The sequence below is a fragment of the Sardina pilchardus genome, chromosome 24 (genome assembly GCF_963854185.1).
Source record: "Sardina pilchardus chromosome 24, fSarPil1.1, whole genome shotgun sequence".
Classification (NCBI taxonomy): Eukaryota; Metazoa; Chordata; class Actinopteri; order Clupeiformes; family Clupeidae; genus Sardina; species Sardina pilchardus.
In genome coordinates this window covers 16579809-16606572 of record NC_085017.1, presented here as the reverse complement: position 1 = coordinate 16606572, position 26764 = coordinate 16579809, and the positions used below count along the sequence as shown (strand labels likewise).

The window sequence follows — 26764 nt, the reverse complement described above, 5'->3', positions numbered from 1 at the left end:
CCGCAATGAAGGTGAGAATGGATGGTATGCTGGCCCATTGTTACAAAAACCCCACCACCATCCACACCATATTCATTTTCTGCCATGCAGTTGTGATTTGGAGTGGGAAGGAGTTGACAATTAATCTTATTTATACCATATATACTATTTTCTTTATGAAAATGGAAAATATAGATTTTTAAAAATGATTTTAAGATATGGCATTCTATTATATTGTGGTGCACTGAAGTGGCTTACATTAGAAAGACTGTTAGAAAGTACAACTGTACTTTAGTGAAGCGGCATTGTTTGCCGTTCAGTCTTGTGGATTTAGATAAAGGGAAAATAAAGAATGGAGGACTGTGGGATGACAAGTTTATGGGAGTAGAGGTGATGTAAGCATTTGCATGGATACATTGACATATCAACTGCTGCATTTTGTGTCTTATTCTGAAGGCCATGGCAGTGAATACAGTGACTTTATGCTTGAAAGGTGGCTTCTGTTGTAAAATTCATTCAAGGGCTAATCCAGATATTGGTACCATCCGAGGTGGCCAAACTAGCTATGGCCAAACAGTAAAGGCCGGCGCCCACCAGACATGTACTGTACGCGGTGCGCCGCAACAAGAAAACAATTAGAACTCCATTGTTTTTAACGGAACAAAGCCCACTAGAAACGTCTATCGCACAGCAGCCGCACAGGCACAGAAAACTGTTCAGAAAACTGTTCAATAATATTGGTAATATTGGTTTTCAGGGGGTAAAGGTGTCATATACCACAATGACACTTCCCATCATTTCATTTTGTTGACATATTAGGATTAAAAGGTTTTCAGTAAGAATCAAGAAATACTGTCAACAGGCATGTAAAAATATGATCAAATCAGGGTATGAACCCCTTTGTAAAAATATAGGAATCAAGTTTGGTGCTTGTTTTAGTTTGATTTTGTGTAAGAATAAAAACTCATCTTAAGAAATCAGCCTCGATCCATTCGCAAACGTTTATTTCTTGGTTGGCGCTTGTCTGAAGTTTGAAATCATTTGAGTTCAATCACTAATTTTTGGTAGTGACATATGTTAACCACGGGGGACACAACGATAACGAAAGGCTTGCAACTAAAAATGTAATTGCTCTCAGGAATGCCCTCTGTTCGCTGATTGAGCAGAGATGATCCAGCAAGATCTTGGCGGAGTAAACGAAAGCGGATAAAGCTATTCCAGACGGAATACTGAAGGGAAAAGAAATTGAGCGGAAGTGCGTAGACAAGCGGGGCCAGGCTATCAAGCAGTGCAACACAAAGGGTGAACTACTCATTTTGAATTTGTATTTTTCTTACCTATTTTTCTTTCACAGGTATCTTTCCATGATCTGAATAGCAGGTCCAACACCTCTATTTCAGGTATATTCTTTTTTATCCACTTTACTACACAGCAAGCTAACAGGCTATTTTGTGTTGTGTGGAGAAAGAGGCTTCCCATTTCTGAAGTTTATCTCTTCATCTCTTCTTATCTCATCTCTGCAGTCAGATGTGTCTGTGGTACAACCAGCATGCTGCAAAAACATCAGTTTTTTTAATATATATATATTCTTTTTTGATTATTTGGGTTATACTGAAAACATACACCCTTTCAGAGTGGAGACAACATTTCTAAAATACATATTATAGTCAACGTATTTATTTTACTTAACTTTGACAATTTTAGTGTGCCGAGACAGTTTTCTCAAAATTTCCAAATAGCTGAGCCAGATATGTCTTTGCACTAACTTTCCAAACAACCACAGACACAAAGAGGAATGACGGACAAATTTATTTTCAGAGGACCCATCATAAGTGTGGAGGGGGGTGGGTTTGGGACGTAGACACACAGCCAACATTTGTATTGCCAATATGGGTCCAATACGGGGGCTCCAAAGTGGCCCCATGTAATTTGCCCACAATGGGCTCCACAGGATTACACTGCTGGGTTTTATTTGTGTCCCAACTGGGCAACAGTACCTAGGTTCTACATGGGTTGAAATATGGGGTTTTGGTGGGCATTGAGGCCTCTGGAGGTGTCCTGGGTCTAATTCTACCAAACACAGATGAGGTACGCCTAAGGAGTGCTTGACAACCCCAGTGAAATGCTCACAAAGGCTGCTCTGTTGTTAAAGGTGCTCTAAGCGATGTTGGCTTCTCCACACAATCTGCTAGCTGCCTGTCACTGTAAAAAACACAGTCTCAGACAGCCCAGTCTCCAAAAACAGCAACAAACAGTACAGCCTGGCAAGGCTGTTTTTGGTGCCTGTACTGTCTACAGAGACTGCTATTTTATTGTAGTGAGGGGACAGACAGCTATAGTGTGTCATGAGATGTGATCAGATGTGATCATGAGCACCTTTAATGCTGTTTTGTTGCTCACAAAGGTTGCTTTGCTGGTGATTTTGTTAGACCACAGCATTATTACTGAAGTAATTTGCCGTAAGAATAGACATTAGGGACAACCTGATCATTTTCTTTCTTAAAATGCATTGAAATTTATTGAAAGTTTTACATGTAATTTATATGAGTCACTGGTGTTACTTTACATCTTTGTCAGTGGTAAGTTGTCACTGGTGTTGCCAAAAACACCAGTGCCGGTAAAAACCAGTAATGGTAACACTAGTGACGATTTCGTGAAAATCTGCATTTTACGAAATGGCTGCTATAATGAAAGATTTGTTGTTAGTCAGGCTAGACTCACTAGTATGCAATGGAATTCATTTGTATTTTCTTTTCTTTAATCTCCCTAAGAGTTAAGAAGGGCATACCAGTGACTTTGACCAAGAGCTTCAATAAGAAATCATGACATAAATACTTAAAATTCTGATAAATGAAAGGAGGTTGTAGGTTTAACAGTACTTCTTAGACTTTCAGGTATTAGGTAAAAGGAAGTCCAGTTGTGTCATGATTGCTGGTATTTTAAAATTAGAGTTTTGTTATGCAGTAACACCAGTGACATGGGACAAACTTTTTTTTTTTAAATAAAAATAATCATATTCATTTGATATTTTGTAATTAAATATGGACTATATAACTAATGTGATAATTATGCATGCATTATTGCAGTTAAACTATTTAAAGAAAAACATGTTTTTACCTCAGAATTTGGCCCTCAATTTGCATACAGTGTTGGGACGAGCACGTTTGTGGGGATGAATTCTATAAAATCACTTTGATGGCTCAAAAATGAGATTAGCCGGACAGGAAATGTAGTGCAGTGTAGACTGTAGCATCAGTTGGTTTACGTTTCTATGGAATTACACTTTTATTCATGCAGGCTACTGGCAGTGTATTGAAACTGAAATGACCAGTTTTATAGTCATTACTAAAGTTGATAGCCTGATTTATATTTTATTTGTAAAAACAAATGAAAGCTGCTTCATATTGCCAATATTAATGGCTGTTGAGAGTATTTTTTATATATTTATTTTTCTATTCACTCAATATGTTAATAATGGAATGATTTGATATGCAAAATAGGATGTGTGCCTCATTTGTAAATCTAAATATAGCATTTAAGAAACCTTGAGATAAAAAAAAAATGTCTTAATTTAAGCAACAAATTGAGGAATTTATATACATGTTGGTACTCAATGGACCAAAGTGTAACATTTAAATCGAACAATTTGATAGTGACACTAGTTTTGACCCAGATAGACTATTAATTTGTGATAATATAAGTATTGGCCCATGGACAGGATTTAGAGCTGCTTAGTTGCAAGAAGTTGCACCCAAGTCGCTTTCTCCACATGGACAATGTTGAAGTGGTGGCAGACAGATGTCACGGTCAATGTTGTGTTTGTCATCCACATAAAATGGAAATATGGAACTGCATGAATTTAATTCTGGCCATTAACTGACCACAACTAAAATAAAAAAAATGTAAACATTTCTGAAATTTTTAAATTCAGTTCTAAACCACATCAACTTTCTCCAGTATTCCACATTCCGTGTAATGCAGTGACATCTAGTGGCCATTTTGTTTTTCGTATTATTTTGCCAAGTGCAATATGTTGATTAAAAAATGGATGTGTACACATATGAAGCAAAAAAATGTAACAGACAGAATATATTTATAGGTATTCTTACATATATAATCGTTGGTGATAAAAATCACTGTCAATCAGCAATGACTAATGGAAACCATATAACACCACTAAGGCTATTACTCAGTGTTTAAACCTTGGGCTAGTCCTAGTCCATAATGAGCCAATAGATTGCTTTGGGTCCAATCAAACCCCTGTGGCGACGCAGACAGGGAGGATAAGCCCCTGGCCCTCACTGATGTTCAAATGGGGCCCTGAATTTAGGCCTTTTCCGTTCATTGGCTTCTTCAATAATCCTGTTCTCCCATGGAACAGTGAATCACCACTTGCATTGTTGACCTAGGCTGGGTAAACCCAGCCTGATCTGCCAGCGATTTGGATTTCGCCGTGCAACTCAGGCTGGAAACCTGCACATCTATCTCTTCTGCTTCCTGTCCACGTTTGCTGGGTCCAACCACAAACTAGCTTATCCAAAAGGCACACTGGGATCATTGGTCTGATTGGCTGAAGGACTATCCAAATGCATACAGTCACTTGAACTACGCTGAGTGATCACGCCTCTTATGCAGTGGAAATAAAGCGCAGACTCCCCAGACTAATGTTCAATCTTAAAAGATAGCCAGACTATTGTTGACCCTGATCTTAACACAATGTCAGGATTGAGGGAGGTTGCTATGTTTCTTTTTTTTATTTTACTCCTCAGTAGTCTTACATTGAAACCTTTTTCTGTGCAGTGCAGGAAAACCCTCCTGAGAGGGTTAAGAAGCTAGGCAATAATGCTGTCATAGGTCCAAAACATGCCATTATCTATCTTTTCCTTAGCCCTACCCTATTGATTTAACATTTTTACCTGATGTTGACATGCATAACATAGATTTAGCATAATTATTATAGAACTTAGCACATTTTGTTCAAACCTAAACGCTGCAGTCTCTCGCATAGACAGCAAAGGTCTCTCGTCCATCCTGTTGCATGTGATATAGTTCACCTCAAGAGGGCAGTCAAGTTCAAATTAACAGGCCGAAGTAGAATGCTGAGACGATTCACCAGGCAAACCAAAACTGCCTTATGGTTGGTTGCTACCATATTAAATGACATGATGATACCTTTGTTAGCTTTAGAAATGTCAACATTATAAGTGTCTCTTACACAAACGTGTGTAAGACACACTAATGTAAGAAAACTGCCAGTAACATTTCTCCTAGCAATCTATATTGTTGGTATCATATGGTTGGTATACAAGAAAGGAGAGTCCTACCCCTTGCAAAAACATTAACATGCCACATGGTCTGCTCATTTGGTGTGACACCTAGATCCTCTTCTCACTAACGCACAATGTAGTGTCACATTACACACCTTTGCAGCTCTCTTTCCGTCTTACTGACTCACACTCACACATGGAAACATAAGATACACTCAGTTTCAGTCGATGATCGCCGTTTTTTAGTCTGTCGATAGTAGTCCACTAATTTTCAATAAAATAATTTACCTTACTGTTCATTCTGCAACTACGTTAGCATTGCTGTTTTGTCAGACAGTTTGTGTCGCGCACGCGCAGTTTGTATTCATACGTCCTCCCGACGCATGCTCGGTTAAATATCCCCAGGATCTGCTTTAAATCACTCAGAAGACAACGCACCCTCGAAGGGCTGTGGACATCTACGCACCTCTTCCATTTCTTAAATTAGCCCTACTAAGCTTCGAGATACCGCCCCCAATTTCAGTGTCGGTACGGAGCCGCCAGGCCGGGACAGAGACGGAGAGAGAGCCCTCGGCCATGGAAGCGCTCGGACCCGGTAAGAGCTAAAAATGAGAAGCCTTGTGACAGAGTAGTGCGGGCTAATGGATTGCCTCACTGGGGGCCGTGGATGATTGCATGATAGGCCTCAACGACGAGAACGAAAACAAACGAGGATATCAGGCCCTAATGTATTTTTCCAATTAATATGCTTGATGATTCTTCTTCACTGATGTAACTATAACCTTTAATTTACGATTAGTATGGGATCAAGCATGAACTATTGGTCCAACAAGCTAATTTGTTTGCTGGCGTTCAAAGCAGCAGGTAGCCAAGGAGGGCAGCAGAGCACTGTGTGGGGGATTTAACCAAGACCTTCTTCCGTGTCGTGTGTGTGGACGCACGTCTGCTGTCATGCAGCTAGCAAGCTTACCACTTTGGCTTGGTTTAATTCATTATACGGCGGTTTGCTAAATGTACATACGTGTTAATAGTGCAGCACTACTAAACCATTTTAATATCGTGAAAGGCGATTCGATGCACTGAATGAGGAACACGTGAACATCATGGAATTTTGCATCCTATTCGTAGAGCGTGATCACTCGAGTAGTGGCGATGTAAGTGGTAATGCCTTTACAAAAACATGCTGTAGGGAATGGTTTTCGCGCGTCTGTCACTGTTCGATTACAACAAGTCTTGTGCAATGGACACAATGCGTGTTTTGGGCCAATCGCGCCTCTACCTATTCTATTGATTGTGGCAGGAAGCTTGGCCTGAAGCAGCATAGCGATAGCTAATGTTAACTACAAAAACAATGCATCAAGATGGCATCGTCGTTTAGTACACTCGACGCTCTTTGTCTTTGGTTGACTGTATTTGAACATTTGTTTCAGAAAGCAAACGACCAGAGCGCCTGGTTCCGTTTCACACTGCAGTGTATCAACGACTTCTCATTTCCACCTAATTTGTCGTCTATTGATGTAGTTTTCCGTGTCCGATGCTACCTCGATTTGTACACATCTCCGACAGCCGCTTCCGTAACATTGGTGTAATGATTTCCCGTGGCTCGCTGGATCTTGTTAATATATAGAAAACGGAGATGGGCAGCTGTTTAGTGAACCATACTGATATTATAATCGTAGCAGCATGGCGGAATATTGTGTAACACAGCTAGGGTGTATGAGCCAAATACACGTAGGTCTAATTGTTTTTTTTCCCTCACATTTGCTAGCACGTTTCTGTCCAGATGTATTCTTGGACTTGTGAAATTGACACATTTGTTTTCGCAAAACATTGTTCGAGCGCAACAGTGGAAAGTTTAAAAACACAGATGCCTACATACTCATGTTCGCAGTGCTATTTTCACAATAAGTCCTCGCACGAGGGCCACTGGGCCTTACCACCAGTTTGAGAACTGCCTGTGGAAAATTCACGTTTAGTCTAGTTATTCTGCATTAGTGGAATTTCCCCCCTTCAGATTATATAGATTTAACAGTGTTTTTTTTGCGCCCCACACTCTCACAGAAAGTCCAGTTAACGATACACAAACGGGTATAGTCAATAGAGAAGTGGTTGGTTGAATTCTTTTGACACATCACTTTAGGAGGAGTGGCTGTCCTGGCTTCACTGTGTTTCATGTGTGATTATGCAATTGAGAATGCACGATTAGAATACAGCTTCTCCACACTCAAAATGCATTCTTTGAAGTTTCATGCCCCAAGTATGTATTGTAAACAAATGGTATTCAAGCATAATCTACCTGAAACAAAAACATGAACAAATGTAGAATATACCACCCTAAATAATAATTTGCTCACTGCACCAGTGATACAAACTTGCGCACAGTAAAAACTGGTTTGTTTGTTAATCATTTTGGCTGTGTTTAGGATTTGTGAAAATAGAAATTAGCATGGCCTGCTGGTCTACAGTACTAGTGTAAGCAGTGCAAAATGTCAGATTTGGGAATAAAGCATAATTTGAGTGAAATTACCCCTCCGAACACCTGACTGCCAGTCCAGAATGATCCATTTCAAATCTCGACCCAATTGATTTCCCATCAGTGCTCATGGCTAATTATACTGCTAAGATAGGAAGATGCACAAATTCAGGCTGCACCATGCATTCACTAGGCTGCCATATAGTAGCCTTTCGAATGATTACTCAACAGCATTATATCCACAAGGCAGGTCGAAGAGTGAATGCATTGCTTTACCAATTTGGGGTCAGCCCGGATATTACGTCAGTGGTTGTTTGCCAGTGGTTGTCAGCAATGACATTATCTTACTAACTTCGGAATCAATAACCACAGCCAGAAATAATGGATACATTCATAGAGGTTTCCTGTGAAGTTAGTCAAGTTGCCTCTCCAAATGCGTGCTTCGATCATCCTATGTGGCATGTCGTATGAAATTGGACTAATAGGTCTCATGGATGAGGTTTTAGGTGTAATTTCGTTCTTAGTTCAATCAAGAGGTGTGACTGTTTGCCACTAGAGTACTTTGGGACTGTAACAATAACTTGAAACCAATGCATTAGGAAATGGTGAGAAATGCGGGAAAAATGACTACATACTAGTGTAAGAAACATCCTACCACCAAGGCTCAAAAGCCCAAGGGGTAAGGGAGTAGACCTTCATATATAGTATGTTTCAGATGAGCAAATTTGTGAATACAACTGCTTAGTGAATACTAGTTATTTGATGCAGCCATAACATGGTCCTTTCAAAAGACTCATCGTATCTAATTTATTGAGCTAATTTCTGTCCATTGACCAAAATATTCCATGTAGGCCTAGGGGAATTAATATTGAATGCATTTTTGTATTAATTTGTCTTTGATTACATCATTACAGCATTCTGTGAAGCAGTGTGATTTGGGCTACCTGCCGCGAGGGTTAAACTGGGAACCGCTGTGAAAAGATTAGGTCACTCTCATGCCTGTTGTGTTGGCATAGTTTAGGTCCTATCTTCACAGATATGCTTTTTTGAAGATTGTAGGAGGCCTCATTACTTAGGTGGCTGTCTAATTAGCTAAGATTCATATTTTAATTTGGTTTTATTTGATTGATATGAAGTTATTGGCTCCCATGTACATTTGTTCAGGCACAAAGTGTAGTCTGTTCTACTGGGATTTGCCACAGTCGTCCAGCCATTTGGCTACAATGCACTGTCAAAATGCCTCTGATAAATGTACGCTAATCATGCAAGCCCATTATATGAATAACTTGGTCATAAGCAGCAACAATGGAGCTCTGACATGACTTCACTTCAAAGAGATGAAGTCTCAGACATGATTTGTGGAGCTAGCTACATAAACAAAACAAAACAAATAGAAAGAAGAGCTGAAATGCTATAAACAAACAAAAGCCACACATGCAATTCAGACTAAGCAGATGACCAGTAACAACATTTTGAGTTTGATCAAACGTCCCTGTTCACATGATGTTAACTCGAGAAAACACTCAAGAAAACAAGCTTTACCCGACACATAAACTTTCACAACATCATAAATTGGGCAGGTGAAAAGTGGATTCTTGTCTCTAATCCAGGTGATTCATAGTTGACTGTGTGTCACACATGTTGTGGTGTACCCGCTGACTCATCAGCACAGTCTTCCGTGTCTTTATGCTAAGCTCGCCCACAGTGTTCTTTGTAGAGGTTGTGTCTAGAGCTACCTGTTGGCATACCTGGCTCTGTCATGTTGGAGGGAGAGTTAACTCTTTGTGCTCATCACTGACTCCTGAATTGATGTCTATTCATCACTGTAGCACTCTTTGCTCTCCCAGTGAGTGCTAATCCCAGCGCAACAAATTCTTAGGACCTATCTGAAGATGATGTTTAGTTGTCGCCCATGAACAAGTTTGAGTAAGGATTAAGGAAAGAGTTCATTGTGCATATATTTCACTCAGGACCTTTCCACGTTTTGGTGGGGTAAGCAGAAAATAATAGAGTGGCGATTCAGGTTATCAAGTGAAGACGCAGTGGTGGTGTACAGCGTGTTTCCAGTGACCATGCCGATGAGCTGTGGCTGTGAGATCCAGTGGTGAAGCCAGACGTGGAGTGCGACAGCGCGTGGTGGAAGGCGCGAGTAGTAGAGGGGGTGCCGGCCGCTAGCATTCCACCCAGGGACTACGGTGACACCAGCCCAGCTCCTGAGCACCAGCTGAGAGGCCTAAATATAGAGCCGTCTCTGCTTTTGGTGTGTGAGTGTGTGTGTGTGTGTGTGTGTGTGTGTGTGTGTGTCTGGGTCTTGACAGGGCTGCAAAGTATAAGCCCACTCCGACCTGCTAACCCTACCCCAGTGGGTTTTCATGAGGGAAGGGGCTGTGTGGGTGGTTGGGCGGGCGGGGGTCTTGGAAGGGGGGGGGGGGGTTGCCCTAAAGAGACAGGAGCAACCAGTGGCTCATGAGCGTTTGAAAGGCAGAGGAAGAGCTTGAATGGAAGGGGAGGGAGAAACAGAGGGGGTATAGATTGACCCCCAGCCTCCCCACCCATTCGCCCTCATCCCAATCCCCTTTCCGCCTGACTGGCTATCTGGAGCATGTCAGGACATTAGAGACTGGACCCCTGCAAGCTACTCATCAGTTGGAAAATCAGTGAAGCTCCATTCTCACCCCATCCCAAAACCTATATTACTCACCAATAGCAGCCCCCCTCTCCCCCTAAAAAACAAACACTACACTAGTTATCTCCTGCCCACTCATACTGCTCTCGCGCTCCCAAATTGGTCTTTTTGTGAGTCCTCACGCCATTCTCCAGTTTCCTTATGCTGAACCACAGGCATTAAAAGCGAGGCTAGTTGCCAGAAGATGATGTCACGCGTTGTTTGGTACAGTAGCTCTTCCCATCGGGCCGCAGAGGGACTTTCCCTCTCTCTACCCACTGTTGCGTGGGACTGAACCCAACACTGGGCAGTACTTTAAAGGGAGTCTGGTGAGGGCGGCCTTTTTAAAAAAAAAAAAAAAAATTAATCAGAGGGGGGGAACCATGTCAAGTGGTTTCAATGGAGATTTAGCAGTAGCAGTAGCAGTAACAATACAGGCTGCGGTAGTGTGTACCCGTGTCTGTAGTAAGACACACACACTTATTCTTTTTGCCGTATGTACTGTATGTCTTACTACAGACATGGGTACACACTACCGCAGCCTGTAGTGTGTGTGTGTGTGTGTGTGTGTGTGTGTGTGTGTGTGTGTGTGTGTGTGTGTGTGTGTGTGTGTGTGTGTGTGTGTGTGTGTGTGTGTGTGTGTGTGTGTGTGTGTGTGTGTGTGTGTGTGTGTGTGTGTGTGTGTGTGTGTGTGTGTGTGTGTGTGTGTGTGTGTGTGTGTGTGTGTGTGTGTGTGTGTGTGTGTGTGTGTGTGTGTGTGTGTGTGTGTGTGTGTGTGTGTGTGTGTGTGTGTGTGTGTGTGTGTGTAATCCCAGTCTCTGTTGCCCCCCATATGGCCGCGCCGCCCTCTGTCTCAGCCACGCTGCTCTTTGTCTGGGTGCCTTGTGTGCGTTTGGGAGGGCGGGGAGGAGTGGGCTCGTCATTGGACGGGCGGTAATTGGGTTTGCATTGTTCTATATTGTTCTCCGTGTCCCCTGTGGCCGCCCTCCCAGGTCAGAGGTCAAGGCCCACCGCAACAGCCTTTCCTGTGGGGTGTCAGGGTTTGAAGGCATAGGCTACGCCTGTGTTGGTTTGTGTGTGTGTACTTGAGTTGCGTACAGAGGACCGCGGAACTCGTGGCACATGTTTGTAGTAATTTACAGTGTGAGTGTGTGGGGTTCGCTTTGTGATTCACACTAAATGCAGTCAAGTTCTAAGAGCAACCACCACAAGCAAGTTGATTCTTTATCACAAAGGCGTTTTGTATCCGCTCATTAAATAAATAGATTTAAAAAAAAAAAAAGTGCATGTGTGTGTCAGTCAGTCCTAATCAAGGCACTCTTACTTTCTTACAGTACACTATTGTTATGTAGCCGCAAGTTGTGTTCAGCCAGTTATAAGATATCTATTGATTATCTGACATGTCTGTGCTCATGTGCAAACCTACGTTTGTCTCTGTGTGTGTGTGTGTGTGTGTTGTGTTGTTCCTCAGGCCCGCCCGTCACTACTACCCCCCCCTCCCTCTTCCAGCCACCACGGCGGCCCGGTCTGGGCACTGTGGGGAAGCCGATTCGCCTGCTGGCCAATCACTTCCAGGTGCAGATCCCCAAGATCGATGTCTACCACTATGACATCGACATCAAGCCGGAAAAGAGACCGCGGAGGGTCAACAGGTACGTGCGCGTGCGGTCAAGTGTGTTTGGAGTGTGCAAACAAAACCGCGGTAATGCTATTCGTCACTTTTTTTTTTTCTCGCTGGTACTTGACCTTATCCTTCTCTTGCTCTGTTTTCTCCTTCTATCTCTCTTTTTTTCCCGCTCTCTCTCTCTCTCTTACAGAGAGGTGGTTGACACCATGGTCCGGCACTTTAAGATGCAGATCTTTGGGGACCGACAACCTGGATATGATGGCAAGCGGAACATGTATACGGCTCACCCACTGCCCATCGGAAGAGACCGGGTAAGGACCCACCTCCCTCACCAACTCCAGTGGGATGCTGTCCATAGCCAGGATTAAACTAATCAGGCTCAGATTATAGTGTTAACAATCTCTAATTTGCGCTGTATTTGTTTGTAGTTCAATGTCTGTCTGCTGCAGTGAGGTTAATTAGGTAGGTCAGATGAAGGGAAAGGAAGCCATGCCATTGCTGTCCTTGCAAATGCCACCATGGTGTCATCATGTGTCTGTGTGCCATTTGTCTACAATTTCTTTCATCTAGATTAGGGTTTCTGAAACTTCTCAAGCTCAGGTCCCGGTCATGTCAGGATTTAGGGTCACAGGGCCCACCTGGACAAAGCCAAGCTCTCTTAACCTTTTTAACCTTGTAAGGCCTATTCCTGTCACTGCTGTGCGGACCAGTGTGCATGTCACTGTGGACGGCACCAGTCCCCGGCTCATAGTCCATAGAGAAACGCTGATCTAGCCCATTCGTTCCTTCTCAATTCAATTCCATTCAAAAGTGCTTTATTGGCATGACACATATTTAGACATTTGTATTGCCAAAGCAATGATCACATACGTTGAACATACAGGTTTAAGACATGGACATAACAACAGACAATTAATCAGAATGTAGAGATAAAACATGTGCCTAAACAGACATTCATATATACAGCTTATAGTATGAACTATTGATACTGAGGAATAATAATGCATTTTTTTAAACAGAGGATAGTGAAGGTGCGTGTCACTCATCTCTGTCCCCGTGTCACTCTGTCTCCCAGGTGGATCTGGAGGTGACTCTGCCAGGTGAGGGGAAAGACCAGACCTTCAAGGTGTCTCTGCAGTGGGTGTCGGTGGTGAGCCTGCAGATGCTCCTGGAGGCTCTCTCCGGTCACCTGAACGAGGTCCCCGAGGATTCTGTGCAGGCACTGGATGTCATCACCCGTCATCTGCCCTCCATGAGGTAACCTAGAGCAAGACTGTCCAGTACGGAGTCAAAAAAAGGGGGTCAAAAGTAGAGGGGTTACACATGCACACATCTGTTTAAAGTGACTCAGCTCTTTGGTGCTGAATCTATTGTTGATGATAGTATGCTCTGCAAATGAAGCTTTTTAAGGGTGAAAAATAAGTGGGTTGCCAAATAAGCCTGAAGGGATCTTTTCTAATTTTTTCGCCTCCCTCCCTCTCTCTGATGCAGATACACCCCAGTTGGCCGCTCTTTCTTCTCCCCGCCAGAGGGCTACTACCACCCCCTCGGCGGAGGCAGGGAAGTGTGGTTCGGCTTCCATCAGTCCGTCCGCCCCGCCATGTGGAACATGATGCTCAACATCGATGGTAAGGCCTTGGCGGGAGGCCGCTCATGCTTTGGAACGGTTCAGCAGCTCAGAACTGAAGAGCCCAAACAGTAAAGCCTCACGGGTTCAGTGCTTGCGCCCCACAGAGTGAAAGTGAAAAAGCTTGTTTTTAGGAGGATCATGTTCAACTGCCCATTGATCACTAACCTAGATGACTAAGGATCCTTGCTTGTGTTTGTGTCTTCCTCACGCCCTAAAGTCTCAGCCACTGCCTTCTACCGAGCCCAGCCCGTCATTGAGTTCATGTGCGAGGTTTTGGACATCCAGAACATCAATGAGCAGACCAAGCCTCTAACAGATTCACAGCGTGTCAAGTTCACCAAGGAGATTCGAGGTGTGTTTTTATGTCTCTAATGAAATGTAAATGGACCGCTTTGCAAACGCAAGTGTTGCGGAATGTTGTTTTAAATTTGATGTCAATCTGTTTTTTTGCGATGATCAAGAATTTATATTTTGGCACAACAAAATCTAGAAATAGCTTCAAGCACCATCTTACTTGATTTTCTGATTTCATGTTTGCTTGTTTTTCCATATCATTGCCTGTCTTAATGACTGACTGTGATGAGCCAAAAAATCTTGGCCCTAGAGAAAGCCTGAAGTTTAGAAGTTGTTTATTTGAGATGGCTTATTCTCAGTGACATGAGGATTGGATTGGAAATTGGAATTGCGTGCATTTACTGGTAGTAGCGATATGACTAGGAGAGATGATGGGTACGAGATGTAGTTTAAGCCTGCTAGAACACAACTCTAAAGGTCTTGCCTAAGGCTGTCATCCTTATTCATTATAATTTTATAATTATATTATAATTATAATTTTTATAATTTCCACTGTCCACTAACACACACCAACGGCTGTTTCTGTGCTTGAGCAGGGCTGAAAGTGGAGGTTACTCACTGCGGTCAGATGAAGAGGAAGTACCGCGTGTGTAATGTCACCCGCCGCCCAGCCAGCCATCAGACGTGAGTGTCCGCCATTTTTAACAGCCCGCGTGCAGTGCGAAAGCTCTCGAGCCTCGTTGAGTCTTCTACAAAGCACTGTGCTGCATTCTAAAAGTAAAACTGCCTTGGCTTTGTCATAACCATCAGTAAAGTAACTAAACTGTCGTTGATGTGTTTCTGCATTCTGTTATTAGCAACTGTGGTCTGTTTGTATTAATCATTCATAGATTTCCAAAGGCCTCTAGTTATTTTCTATGTGCACAGAACATTGAAAGGCGTGGACATGGTAGACTTGCAGAAGTCCACAGGTTCACCCTAATGACTCTTGCCGCAGATTGAATCTAATTGTCACAGTGCTGTTAATGTTTAAGTCATGTTTTGACCTCCGCTGTGGCTTGTTCCAGAGTGTGACACCTGTTTACACACTTAACTGTGTGCCTCTCTCACACTGAAGTGTTTGCTCTCTGGTGCAGGTTCCCCCTCCAGCTAGAAAATGGCCAGGCCATGGAGTGCACCGTGGCTCAATATTTCAAACAGAAGTACAGCCTGCAGCTCAAATACCCCCACCTCCCCTGCCTCCAGGTGGGGCAGGAACAGAAGCACACCTATCTGCCCCTCGAGGTCAGTACATGCCCCCCTCAACACACATACAGTATACTGTATGCATACATGCACACATGCATACACACATGCACCTCTCCAGCTTTGCAGCACAGATATGCAGCTAGCCTGCAGAGCATGTTGGTGATGGTGATAAGATCATCTCACCTCTACTGGCTAACCAGCATTTAGAGTTAAAACTGCACCTCAGCTCAAGAACTTATGCAAACAGTGTGGCAACCAATACCTATAATGACTCTCTCTCTCTCTCTCTCTCTCTCTCTCTCTCTCTCTCTCTCTCTCTCTCTCTCTGCAGGTCTGTAACATAGTAGCAGGCCAACGTTGTATAAAGAAGCTGACCGATAACCAGACCTCCACCATGATCAAAGCCACAGCTCGCTCAGCCCCCGACCGGCAGGAGGAGATCAGCAGGCTGGTGAGTGCAGCTGCAGAAAGATCCGACACCCAACCCCCCCCCCCCAAAAAAAAAAACCTGCACAGGTTGAGATGATTGACAGCCGAAGAGTTAACATTGTGCATAGCTCTTGGCGATAGTTGCCTGTTGCCATCTTGATTATTGGAATCTAAAAGTGTCGCCGTCTCTGTATACTCAATTGTTTTGAAGTACTAAACTCTGTCACATGCTTGTTTAGATCACAAGTGTGCGGTTCTGAATGCAGGATTCTTAAAAGTATCGCTCCTAGGTCAGGCTGATTATCTTTTTTCTATGTCAAGGATGGGGAGTGCTGAAACTAATACTCCACTTTCTGGGCTGTAAAAGTTTCCACATATTCTTGGCGGAGTTCCTTGTGTTTTTGAGAGCTCCCATCCTGGGTATATCCTATCCCAATATCGAGCCAATTTTTACGTACCCATTTCCGTGTATGGCGCGGCCATTGTTGACCGGCATAGCAGGTAATCGATTCCAAATGTGGGAACGCTCATTTCACTCAGGTAGTGTCGTCTATTTTTTTCCGTTAGCCTCCAACGTCCATCTCTCAGGTGTTATTTTTCCTGCTTCAGTGGAACTGTTATGAGCGCCATTCATAACATTCCTCAAGTGCTATTGCCGTGCAATTGAATGCGCTAATCCAAGATAAAGCCCTTCAGGCTGTGGCGCGAAGGCCAAACAATCTCCAACTCCTTAGCAGCAAACCTTCGAGGAGGCGGGTTGGCTCCGACACTTCGGAGGTAGAGTAAACATAACGTGGCCTAAAGAACTTGAGTGCAATCCAGGTTGTGTCTCTGCAAGCCTACTCTTACTGTCGGAGAAGATAAAGGTACAATCTGTGATTTAGGGAATTGCTCATCTTTCAGCTCCTAGAATTGGTCTTCAGACTATGTTACTAATATTTGGTGTTTGCACACCAAAACAGTCCAATGTTCATATACAGTTCAAGTTCTGTAAATGGAAACCACAGTCGGTCAGACCAAGCCAAGAACAGTCCCAGTCAATCAACTAGGGCTATACCCAAATATTCTGTTATTCTGTCGGTGGGTAGGTATTACGTTTTCCGTGTTGAATTTGGTGTATTCTTATCAGATGCGATATGCACTTAATGTTATCAGTTAGCATTGGATGAAGTGCAAAGTATGCACACCCAACTGATGTTGAGTAATACGTATGCACAAGAAAGCTACAATTCAAGCTAAAGGGGGCGGTAAGGTAAAGCTATAGGATGTGCGGACATCCTACCTCTTTACATTACTCATCATGCCCTCTGACTCCCTGTCCTCCAGGTGAAAAGCAACAGCATGGTTGGCGGCCCCGACCCCTATCTGAAAGAGTTCGGTATAGTCGTTCATAACGACATGACCGAGGTCACAGGGCGGGTCCTCCCAGCGCCCATGCTACAGTATGGGGGCCGGGTGAGTACAGACACTGGGAGGGACTGTGGCAGGGTGAGTACTGGGGCACTGGGCAGGGTGAGTACGGGTGGGACGGGTTACTAGTGGGGACGTGTGTATGTGTGAGTGAGTGTGTGTGTGTGTGTTGGCTTGACTAACCTAATGAGGACAAAGATTGGACTCCATTTACTCCCAGCAATTCAAAGGAAATGTTTTTGCATATTTGACATTTGTGTCAACATAATTTCACTTCACAAAAAAAAAAAAAGAAAGAAAGAAAAACGTTTCCATGGAGCTGCCAGGCTACTTATTAGCCAGGGTTTCCCTTGGTGAAAAGTTACAGGTCATTTGGGTTCACACAGCTCTCAATTTGCTGTGACTTTATCACTATTGTATTATTTCACTTTAATATAATGTAATACAATGTTGTAAACCTAAGTGTATTCACACATACATGTATCATATGGCTGAAAACTGCTGAAACAGGTATTGCTGGGTAATGCAGTCTTATTTTTGTCTCTCGGAGTGGATGAATCTGGGGGAAAAAATCTGACGAGCTGCTTTCCTCCTCATGAAAACAATACACAATGCACTCAACCAACATAATTGCGGTAACTCACATAGTACAAGTTTTGTTGTTAAGTTGCTTTTGTTCTAAAAGCATATTAAAAAGTAATTTCAAAATTGCTGTACTGTGACCTACGAGGAGAAGAGCAGCTCTTTTTGCTGTCTGTTTTTGCCACTTTCCACAGGGTCTCTCTGGCTTCCCCATTTGAATAATGTTATTAATAATTTTAATCAAGGGCCTGGGAAACATGCATTGGCACAAAGAATTTTTTTGCAGTAATTTTGCTTGCTTTGAAAAAAAAAATCACTGCTATTACTGGCCTACATGATAATACTGTTTGACTTACAGATAGCCGAATTCTCCAGTCTTCAGGGTGTTGTTTAAACAAGCTTGTTGTTCAAACATGAATGTTTACATTTTGAAAAATGTTAAAATTGTAAAGATTTACTGAATCCCTGAACACTGGAACTGTTTTATGTTGGTGTTGGTGATTGTGATAAACAAATTGCCAAAGCAAGACGTTTATTCTGGGAAATAAACTGGGATGTATTGAGCAATAGCTTTGCTTCTGAATGACTACACAAGCATTTTTTCTTTCTCCATCATATAATTTATATGTGGAAACAAGTCTGTAATTTCTTGCTAAAAGCGATCTCACCCTCCCATTCCCAGTCTTGAATACAGTGCCAATTGTGGTCCAAGTTTTGACAGGAAGTGATGACTTATTTGTAAACAGTGCCGTTTGTTTGTTTGTTATATTGTGGTCTGCTGGGGCTTGGGTGGGCTGGGGTGGCTCGTGTGAGCGAGCCAGAGGGAAGACCGAGGGGTTCACTAAGAGTGTAGGGACTCTCTCCCCAGAACAAGACGGTGGCGACGCCCAACCAGGGCGTGTGGGACATGAGGGGCAAGCAGTTCTACGCCGGCATTGAGATCAAGGTGTGGGCCGTGGCCTGCTTCGCCCCTCAGAAGCAGTGCAGAGAGGACCTGCTCAAGTGAGTGCTTCCTCTTCCTCTTCCTCTTCCTCTTCCTCATCATCATCTGCTCCTCGTCCTCCTCGCTGTTTGCTAATTGTGTAGACAGAAACGGTTCTAGAAACAGTGCCCCCATGCCCCTTTTTGTAGCAGCGAAATGTAGTCACCGCCAGAGGCGTGTTCAAATTCGCAAACGTTTGCAAGCAGTTGTCTGTTTACCTTGAACTTTTGGCTAATGTTTGCAAGCTTGACGTAGGCAACAATGCAGCTAACAGAATGTAGACCCCCAAATCGTTAAAATTGAACTGAACAGAGAAAACATGTTCGCCACAAACGTTCGCCGATGTTTGCTGAATTTTAACGCACCTCTGGGTGATGTGCAAAGATTTGGGGGGAGGGGGAAACTGTAGTGGTCTGTAAGAGAAAAGGGAAAAAAACTTGTGAATTTGTATTCTGTAGTGAAAATCCTCCTAATTCTATTTTTTTTCCATTGACACCAGGAGCTTCACAGACCAATTGAGAAAGATCTCAAAAGACGCTGGCATGCCCATCCAGGGCCAGCCGTGCTTCTGCAAGTACGCCCAGGGAGCCGACAGTGTGGAGCCCATGTTCAAGCACCTCAAGATGTCCTATGTGGGCCTCCAGCTCATTGTCGTCATCCTGCCCGGAAAGACTCCCGTCTATGGTGAGAGGGAATTGCTTCATTCTCTGTTTCCATTGTTATTTAAGCGTGCGTGGGTGGATGTAACCGGTCCAGGCATAGCCTAGTAGTATTTCATTGTTGGAATTAATCATGTCTATTCGTTCCTCCCTCATATCTATGAAAGAGTGCAAGTGCCTATTCAGTATTATGTCCTCACATTTGTGTGTGTGTGTATGTGTTTAACTCTCAACCTGTCCATTGCAGCGGAGGTGAAGCGTGTTGGGGATACCCTCCTGGGCATGGCCACCCAGTGTGTCCAGGTGAAGAATGTGGTGAAGACGTCCCCCCAGACCCTGTCCAACCTCTGCCTCAAGATCAACGCCAAGCTCGGTGGCATTAACAACGTCCTGGTCCCCCATCAGAGGTGAGTCGGAGGCCATTGTTTACTCCCAGTTGTCCATATATCTTGAACTTGAACTTGAGACTGCTAACTACTACTAGCTACGCTCGAAAACTAGTCAGTTAGCAAATGACTAACTACTCAGGAAAACTGGTCAGTTAGCTAATGAGTAACTACTCAGGAAAAATAGTCAGTTAGCTAATGAGTAACTACTCTGGAAAACTAGTCAGGTAACAAACTGCTAATTACTGAGGCGAGCTGGCTAGTTATCTAATATGATCCTATCAGCAAGATATTAAAATGAATATTTTGATCTGACCATTTGTTGTCCCTCTCCTCGCCCAGGCCCTCCGTGTTCCAGCAGCCCGTCATCTTCCTGGGCGCGGATGTGACCCATCCGCCCGCGGGCGACGGCAAGAAGCCGTCCATCGCGGCGGTGGTGGGCAGCATGGACGGCCACCCCAGCCGCTACTGCGCCACGGTGCGCGTGCAGACCTCGCGGCAGGACCTGGCCCAGGAGCAGCTCTACAGCCAGGAGGTGATCCAGGACCTCACCAACATGGTGCGCGAGCTGCTCATCCAGTTCTACAAGTCCACGCGCTTCAAGCCCACGCGCATCATCTACTACCGAGGCGGGGTGTCCGAGGGACAGATGAAGCAGGTGTGTGTGTGCTTGTGTGTGTGTGTGTCAGTTCCTGTCCAAGATGGTGGCAGGTGATGTGATTCTGCAGGTTAACACCAAACTGTTGTAAAATGTAAACAACCACATGTCATTGTTGATGTAATATGTGCAGATATGATACATTAGCAACGTGTGTGTGTGTGTGTGTGTGTTAGAGAGTGCAAGTGACTGGGGATAGATTAACTTGTCTTTCTTTCTAGATGTTTACGGTCCTTGTGGCTAATGACTGCTGCGAATGTGCTGACCGTGAATATACTGTAAAAATAATCAGGCAAAAAAAATCTTTCCTGAACATTTTGTTTTGCTCTAAAATGTTCAGTACAATTGGTGAGACATGCAAAACTAATCAGCAACAGGAGCTGTATATAGCATCCGTTGAACATAAGTGATTCTGAAGATTAGTCATAGCACGTGTGTGCGTATGAGTGAGGGCGTGTGCTCTGTGTGTGTGTGTGTGTGAGAGGGATGGTAAGATGGCATAATCTGTGGTTGCCTATTTTATGGTTCGTGAGAGAGTAAATGAGTGTCAGAGAGTGCACTACCAACCTGTGGTTGCTCAGTGGTTCTGCTAATGTCTCATCAGGTGGCTTGGCCCGAGCTGATTGCCATCAGGAAGGCCTGCATCAGTCTGGAGGAGGACTACCGGCCGGGCATTACCTACATAGTGGTGCAGAAGCGCCACCACACACGCCTCTTCTGCTCCGACAAGGCTGAGCGGGTGAGTGAAAAGATCTTAATTTAAAGCATCCATACTCGGTGGCTGTCCAAGTGCATTGGTTAGTTCAGAAAACATTTGTCTAGGAGCGCTTCTTGGACTCAGAAAAAGTTTGTTTGAGGTGCTCTTTGGAGGGGGAAAAAAATCAGTTGGAAAAACCAGAGGAACTCCAAGGCACTCTCATGTAACAAAAGTTAAAAAGCCTTTATTGTAGCGGCTTGGTCACATTAAACCTTTTAAAAAACTCCAACATTGGTTAGTTGCTGTGCAGACAAAAGTGTACATAGAATGATTGAGTAATTCTTGAACAAATTATATTTGGGTCCAGTGCTACTCCTTGCCAGGCTGACTTTGCTTTACAGTGTCCTACTGAGTTGCTTAAGTATGAGTCATTGAAAATGTCTTTGTGCCACAAACCGAAATTCAAACCTGTGGTTTCCTGTACGTTTTCCGCTCAGTGATAGCAAATTCACAGTGTGATCGTCAGTGTGACTGCTGGTGTCTATGGAGGAGTCTATAAAAGCGAAACATAATTTCCTTTTGTCATAGTTTGCAACCTGTGGGCTGCTCTTGGGGAATACAAAACCACATGGTTGTATTTGTTCATTGAAGAGGTCATGGAATTATTCTGATGAGCAAGATAAAATGGCAAAAGCTTAAAGTGGCGTTCACACCCAGAACGATAGCTATAATTATAACCCTAATGATAAAAGCGTTCACACTGACAAACGATAAGAAGTCTCTCTTCGTGTTAATGAATATGATGGCTAAAATGTGATGGGTTCTGATTGGCTGTTAGCTTTTTAGCATTCTCAAATTCGCTCTGAAATTTGAGAATGATAAAATTCGCCCTAATGATATCGTTCTTTATGTCGTTATCGTTATAGTTTATGTGTGAACGTAGTCATACATATTAACAAGAGCAATATTTCTTTATAGTCATCGTTCTTGGTGTGAACGGCCCTTTACAGTTTGAAGTTGATTATAGCCTAATTGACAGTGCCATTTTTGAATTCTCATCAGTTGTACCAAACTGTATAAAGTTGCGACATTCCCCACTGATTTGTTGTTGTTGTTGTTGTTGTTGTTGTTGTGCGTCCGTGTGGTTGTTGCTTTCTACAGGTGGGGAAGAGTGGCAACGTCCCAGCCGGCACCACCGTGGACAGCACCATCACCCACCCGTCTGAGTTCGACTTCTACCTGTGCAGCCATGCGGGCATTCAGGTCAGTGGCAGGACCTTGCCCCCCAGCTGCTCAGAGAAAAGGATTAAATTACCTCCTGAATAATGCCAGCATTTTCAAATCTGAAAGTGTTTTACATTCTTCTACAGTATACTTATTATAGTGCTAAATACACTTTTTGTGTATTTTTTGGACGAAGGTGGAAATACCAGATGTGAAAAACCTTTATTTATAAAAACTATATCTATTGCTAAAAGTTCTCGGTAAAAGTCAGTTTTGCAACTAGACTGCTTGAGTCACCCACCAGGGTTTAACCTTTTAGTGTACAGTCTATCTGTCAAAGTGTGTGTGTGTGTGTGTGTGCGCTGTTATATGTGGTACTCAGACGCTCTCTGCCCGTCTTACAGGGCACCAGTCGTCCCTCGCACTACCACGTCCTGTGGGATGACAACTGCTTCACGGCGGACGAGCTGCAGCTGCTCACCTACCAGCTGTGCCACACTTACGTGCGCTGCACCCGCTCCGTCTCCATCCCTGCGCCAGCCTACTACGCCCGCCTGGTGGCCTTCCGGGCGCGCTACCACCTGGTGGACAAAGACCATGACAGGTGAGGCCTGGATTTAGGCTCGAGATTGGTCACTCTCATGGACTCATGGTGTCCAGAAAAGGGAAAGAGACCGTGTACGGAGTGTACAGAACAGCTAGGGATGAATTAGAATTTTTTTGGAGGTTGGTGTTTGCATTCGATTGGTTTTGCACTTTCGCTGACACTCTTTTTTTTCCCCCCTCTCTGTTCTCTCTCTCTTTCTCTATCTCTTTCTCTTTCTCTTTCTCCTTGTCTTGCAGTGCGGAGGGCAGCCACGTTTCGGGCCAGAGCAACGGCCGTGACCCTCAGGCCCTGGCCAAGGCGGTCCAGATTCACTATGACACCCAGCACACCATGTACTTCGCCTGACCCAAGCCAGCAGGAGGCGCCATTGCTCTCTTTTTAAATACTCTTTGTTTATCTCCGCTCTTTTTCTGTCATTTATCTCTCTCTCTATCTCTGTCTTGCGCGCGCGTCTTTTTCTGCGACGAAGCGGTTCCGTAAGCCAGCGAACCAGGCCGTCAGTCCAAGCCGAGCAGACCGGTCCCAACGGAACCGCCGTTCTACCAGCAATCCAGCACTGAGAGGCTTTCGGGTTTCAAATGCACACAGAAAAAAAAAAACTTAAGAAAAAGAAAAAAATAAATAACACACGCATACACACACTCACGCACACAACATAGGAAAACCCAAGTTGAGCCATTTTAGTTAATTTCTTCATTTTGAATGTCGAAATTTATTATTGTTGTCATTGTTTGTCGTTTTATGATTTTATTTCCTTTTTTGTAAAGATACACTGAGCGCGAGCAACACGGAGCTGCCATCTTTGGCAAGTGAAGCTTTGCCTCTTTCAGCTAAGCAGGACTCTCTTCACTTTTACCTCAAGCCCTCTGGGGCAACAAAAATGTCACAAATGTCTATGGCGTTGGGCGGGCGGGGGAGGGTTCGGGGAGCGCGGGGCGTTTTCAACTTTCAGAGGTGATGACAATGAAGTTTTTTTCTTTCGTTCCTTTTTACAACTGTGTTTTAACTTTTTCTCCTTCTCAAAAATATTTTACAAACGAGGTGACCTGGGTAGCCATTGCCCATTGCTACTTCTCTATCTCCTGTTCTGCAAAGACTAGCTGCAAGTGGATGTGTGTGTTTGTGTGTGTGTGTGTGTGTGTGTGTGTGCGCGTGTGTGCGCGTGTGTGTGCGTGTGTGTGTGTGTGCGTGCGTATGTGTACATGTGGGCGGATGTATGTTTGTGCACGTGTGTGTGTGTGTTTCATGGCAGGCCACTGAATTGTAAAGGGAAATCAAGGAGAACTGCTGTAAATGCCTCAGTTTTTTTATATTTACACACATATATAAATATATATAAATATTTACATCTATATATGCGTCTTTCGGTAGATTTTACTGACTTGCATAAGCTGGCGGCGGTGGTGTGTAGCAGCATCAAGTATCGTGCCCCTTTTTCTGTGTGGCCGACTGGGGAGAGCACCCTGGAGGTCGCGCTTGTTGCCACAGCAACCTGTGGTGTCCTGAGTGACCTCCTTGTGCCCTCGTTTAGGTGATGGTGATGAGGTTAAGGAAGCAAGTAGACGGTTGTGCGTCTTGATGAGTTCAATGCGATTCGTTAGTCTGTGTGGACTAGTGAAAGAAGGCATCTTGTCTTGTCGGGCCTAGTTTGTGTGTGTGTGTGTGTATTAAAGGTTGACTTTGGCAGAGTGAGCAGAGGGCACTCTTCACCCCCCCCACCCCCCTACCCTCCTACCTTTTATGCATTTATAAATTCAGATCAGATTTGTAAGAGTTTAATATAAATAAGAGACTTTTTTCGTGACTTATCTTGACTGTTCTTAGAGTTAGATGATGCATTGTTGTTGCTCTTGTTGTTAATTGTTGTTCTTACTATGACCGTGGTGGTGATGCGACGACGATGAAGATGATGATGATGAGTATGATTAAGATGGTGTGGGGACTGTCAGCTGTTTAGATGTTTGGTAGTTCAGCATTGAGGGAGATGCTAACGGATCTCTCAGCAGAGTCTGTAACGTGTGTAGCGTGCGCAGGTCTGTGTGTTTGGTGTGCATGCATGGGTTGTCTGCTGGATCCAGTTGTTGTTGTTGTTGTTGTTGATTTAAAGGTGGGGATGCGTGCTGGGGAGAGTTAGGTGGGTGAGTGGTGTCTCCTCCTTTTGGCTCCTGATGGATGTTCCTGTATTTTGTAGTTTTTCTGGAGATGGAGTTGGTTGGACGTTAGTTTCCTTTTACCCTTGTCCTCATATATGACTTCACGTCCCAAGGACCCGGGGTCGTCCAATTGCACTGTTTCGGAAACGTTCCGGCTGTTTCAACAGCGGCGTTTCTGTTTTTGTTTTTCCCCTTTTGTTGCTGTTAGCTCGGTTAAGTTTTTATGATTACATTTACTTTTGGCTGAATTTTTAAAGTGACAATCATCAGAGCCAAAAGGAGTCAAAATTGGCAGAAGCTGACAGGCATGAAAGGAAGGAAACGGCAGCAGGCAGTTGTTTTGAATTTTTACACTTAAAAAGTTTCTATCCCTGTCGTGTGTATTTGACCATGTGTATCTATATCTATTGATAAGTCTGTACCTATGGTGGTGTTCAATTTTTTTTTTATTATTTATGAAAAAAAAAAATAAAAAAAAAAAAGCTAAACACAGATTGATCTGATGCCAGCCATTGGAGCTCACAGTCATAAGCACTGCCCTTTTCAGATTTGACAATGACTAGCCAGAAGGAGGCTCTTGAGGTCGTGCTCCCTGGGTTTTGTCGGTTTTTTTGGGTGGAGAGGTCAGGTTGTGGGGAAGGGGGGGAAGGGGGGGAAGGGGGGGGTGGGGGTAGTAGGGGGATGGGGAGGGGTGGTCAGTTAGAGGTGGGGGCGGCACTCCACGCCTCGGCAGGGAGGGGGCGCTCTGCAAAAAAACCCTTTTGTAATAAACCACCGGTTAAAGCAGCAGGTTTGCTATGAATGAGTTTGAGCGCTTATCCTCCGGGGGGCGTGGAGAACGCCCCCTTCTGGCCAGGACCAATAGGGAGCCAGATGAGACGAGATGAAGAAGACGAGGGACTGGGCGGGCTGGGGCAAGTTAACATGGAGACCTCACGCCTCCTCTCCACACCTCACGATAACCCCATACTGGCATCATTATTCCCGCAAAGTGTGTCCCAGTTTCATATCAGGTCATGGCAGTTTCCACTTTCAAACTCTTATTCTCACGTATTCTCACTGCGAAGCAATATGAACCCAACCCGATGTTTTTGCATTGCTTTCATTTCCTCTACAAGTAAAAAAAAGCTATAACTGCTTGTTTTGTCTGTTGCTATGGCTGTTGGTCTGATCTCTACGCGGTGTTTGTATTTCCTGTGCTAGGTTTTTTTTTTTCTTTCTCACTTTCCTTTCCTTGTTTTTTTTGCTTGTATCAATCAGTGGGAATGTGCTTTTGGTGGAATAGCTCTTTAGACTTTGTTAACAGTTTTAAAAACTTTTTAGATTTTGCTCGCTTGCATGACAGAATATCGTCCTTATGAGAAATGAAAGAAAACTCTTAGAGACTATTTATTATGATTACAGAAAGAGCAAAAGATCTTATAAAGGTTTCTCTTTTTTAAAAAAAAAACTAAAAATATGTCTAAGTATTTTAGGTGAGACTTTTTGGGGTAGCAATATTTGCAGAGTCTCTTTTAATGACAGGTGGATTTCACAGAGATAGAAACAAAAAAAAAATAACGATTCCTACAGAAATGTCATTAACTTGCGGCACAAGCCGAGGTAGGGTTGGGGGGTCATTGGGGTCGAGTGGGGAGCCAGGTGTGGAGCCGGGAGTCTTTGCACGCGCTCACAAAGTCAAACGAGGTACTTTCTTCAATCAGGGGCTGGCGAAGACTCCCGCCCTGCTCCTGCACCTGCTCTTTTGCCCACTCTCGCCCCGCGCTTTGTAAGGGCATTTTGCCGTCCTTTGCT

The 26764-nt window shown here is 43.9% G+C and overlaps 1 protein-coding gene across 4 annotated transcripts; it reads left to right on the top strand.

Moving 5' to 3' along the window:
- Positions 1 to 5672: 5672 nt before the first annotated feature.
- ago4 (argonaute RISC component 4) lies at positions 5673 to 25609 on the top strand. Of its 4 annotated transcripts, none has more exons than XM_062528815.1 (18): positions 5673 to 5841; positions 11856 to 12036; positions 12202 to 12322; positions 13087 to 13268; positions 13503 to 13639; positions 13859 to 13993; positions 14532 to 14619; positions 15072 to 15219; positions 15515 to 15634; positions 16939 to 17067; positions 18473 to 18606; positions 19086 to 19270; positions 19493 to 19652; positions 19974 to 20289; positions 20894 to 21028; positions 22148 to 22249; positions 22615 to 22814; positions 23054 to 25609. In XM_062528815.1, exons 1-18 carry the CDS (start codon positions 5823 to 5825, stop codon positions 23160 to 23162), a joined length of 2601 nt encoding a protein of 866 aa, XP_062384799.1. In that variant the 5' UTR covers positions 5673 to 5822; the 3' UTR covers positions 23163 to 25609. The 4 variants fall into 4 exon arrangements, with proteins under 4 accessions (XP_062384799.1, XP_062384798.1, XP_062384797.1 ...); XM_062528814.1 differs by having other exon boundaries at positions 18458 to 18606; XM_062528813.1 differs by having other exon boundaries at positions 16939 to 17100.
- Positions 25610 to 26764: the final 1155 nt, after the last annotated feature.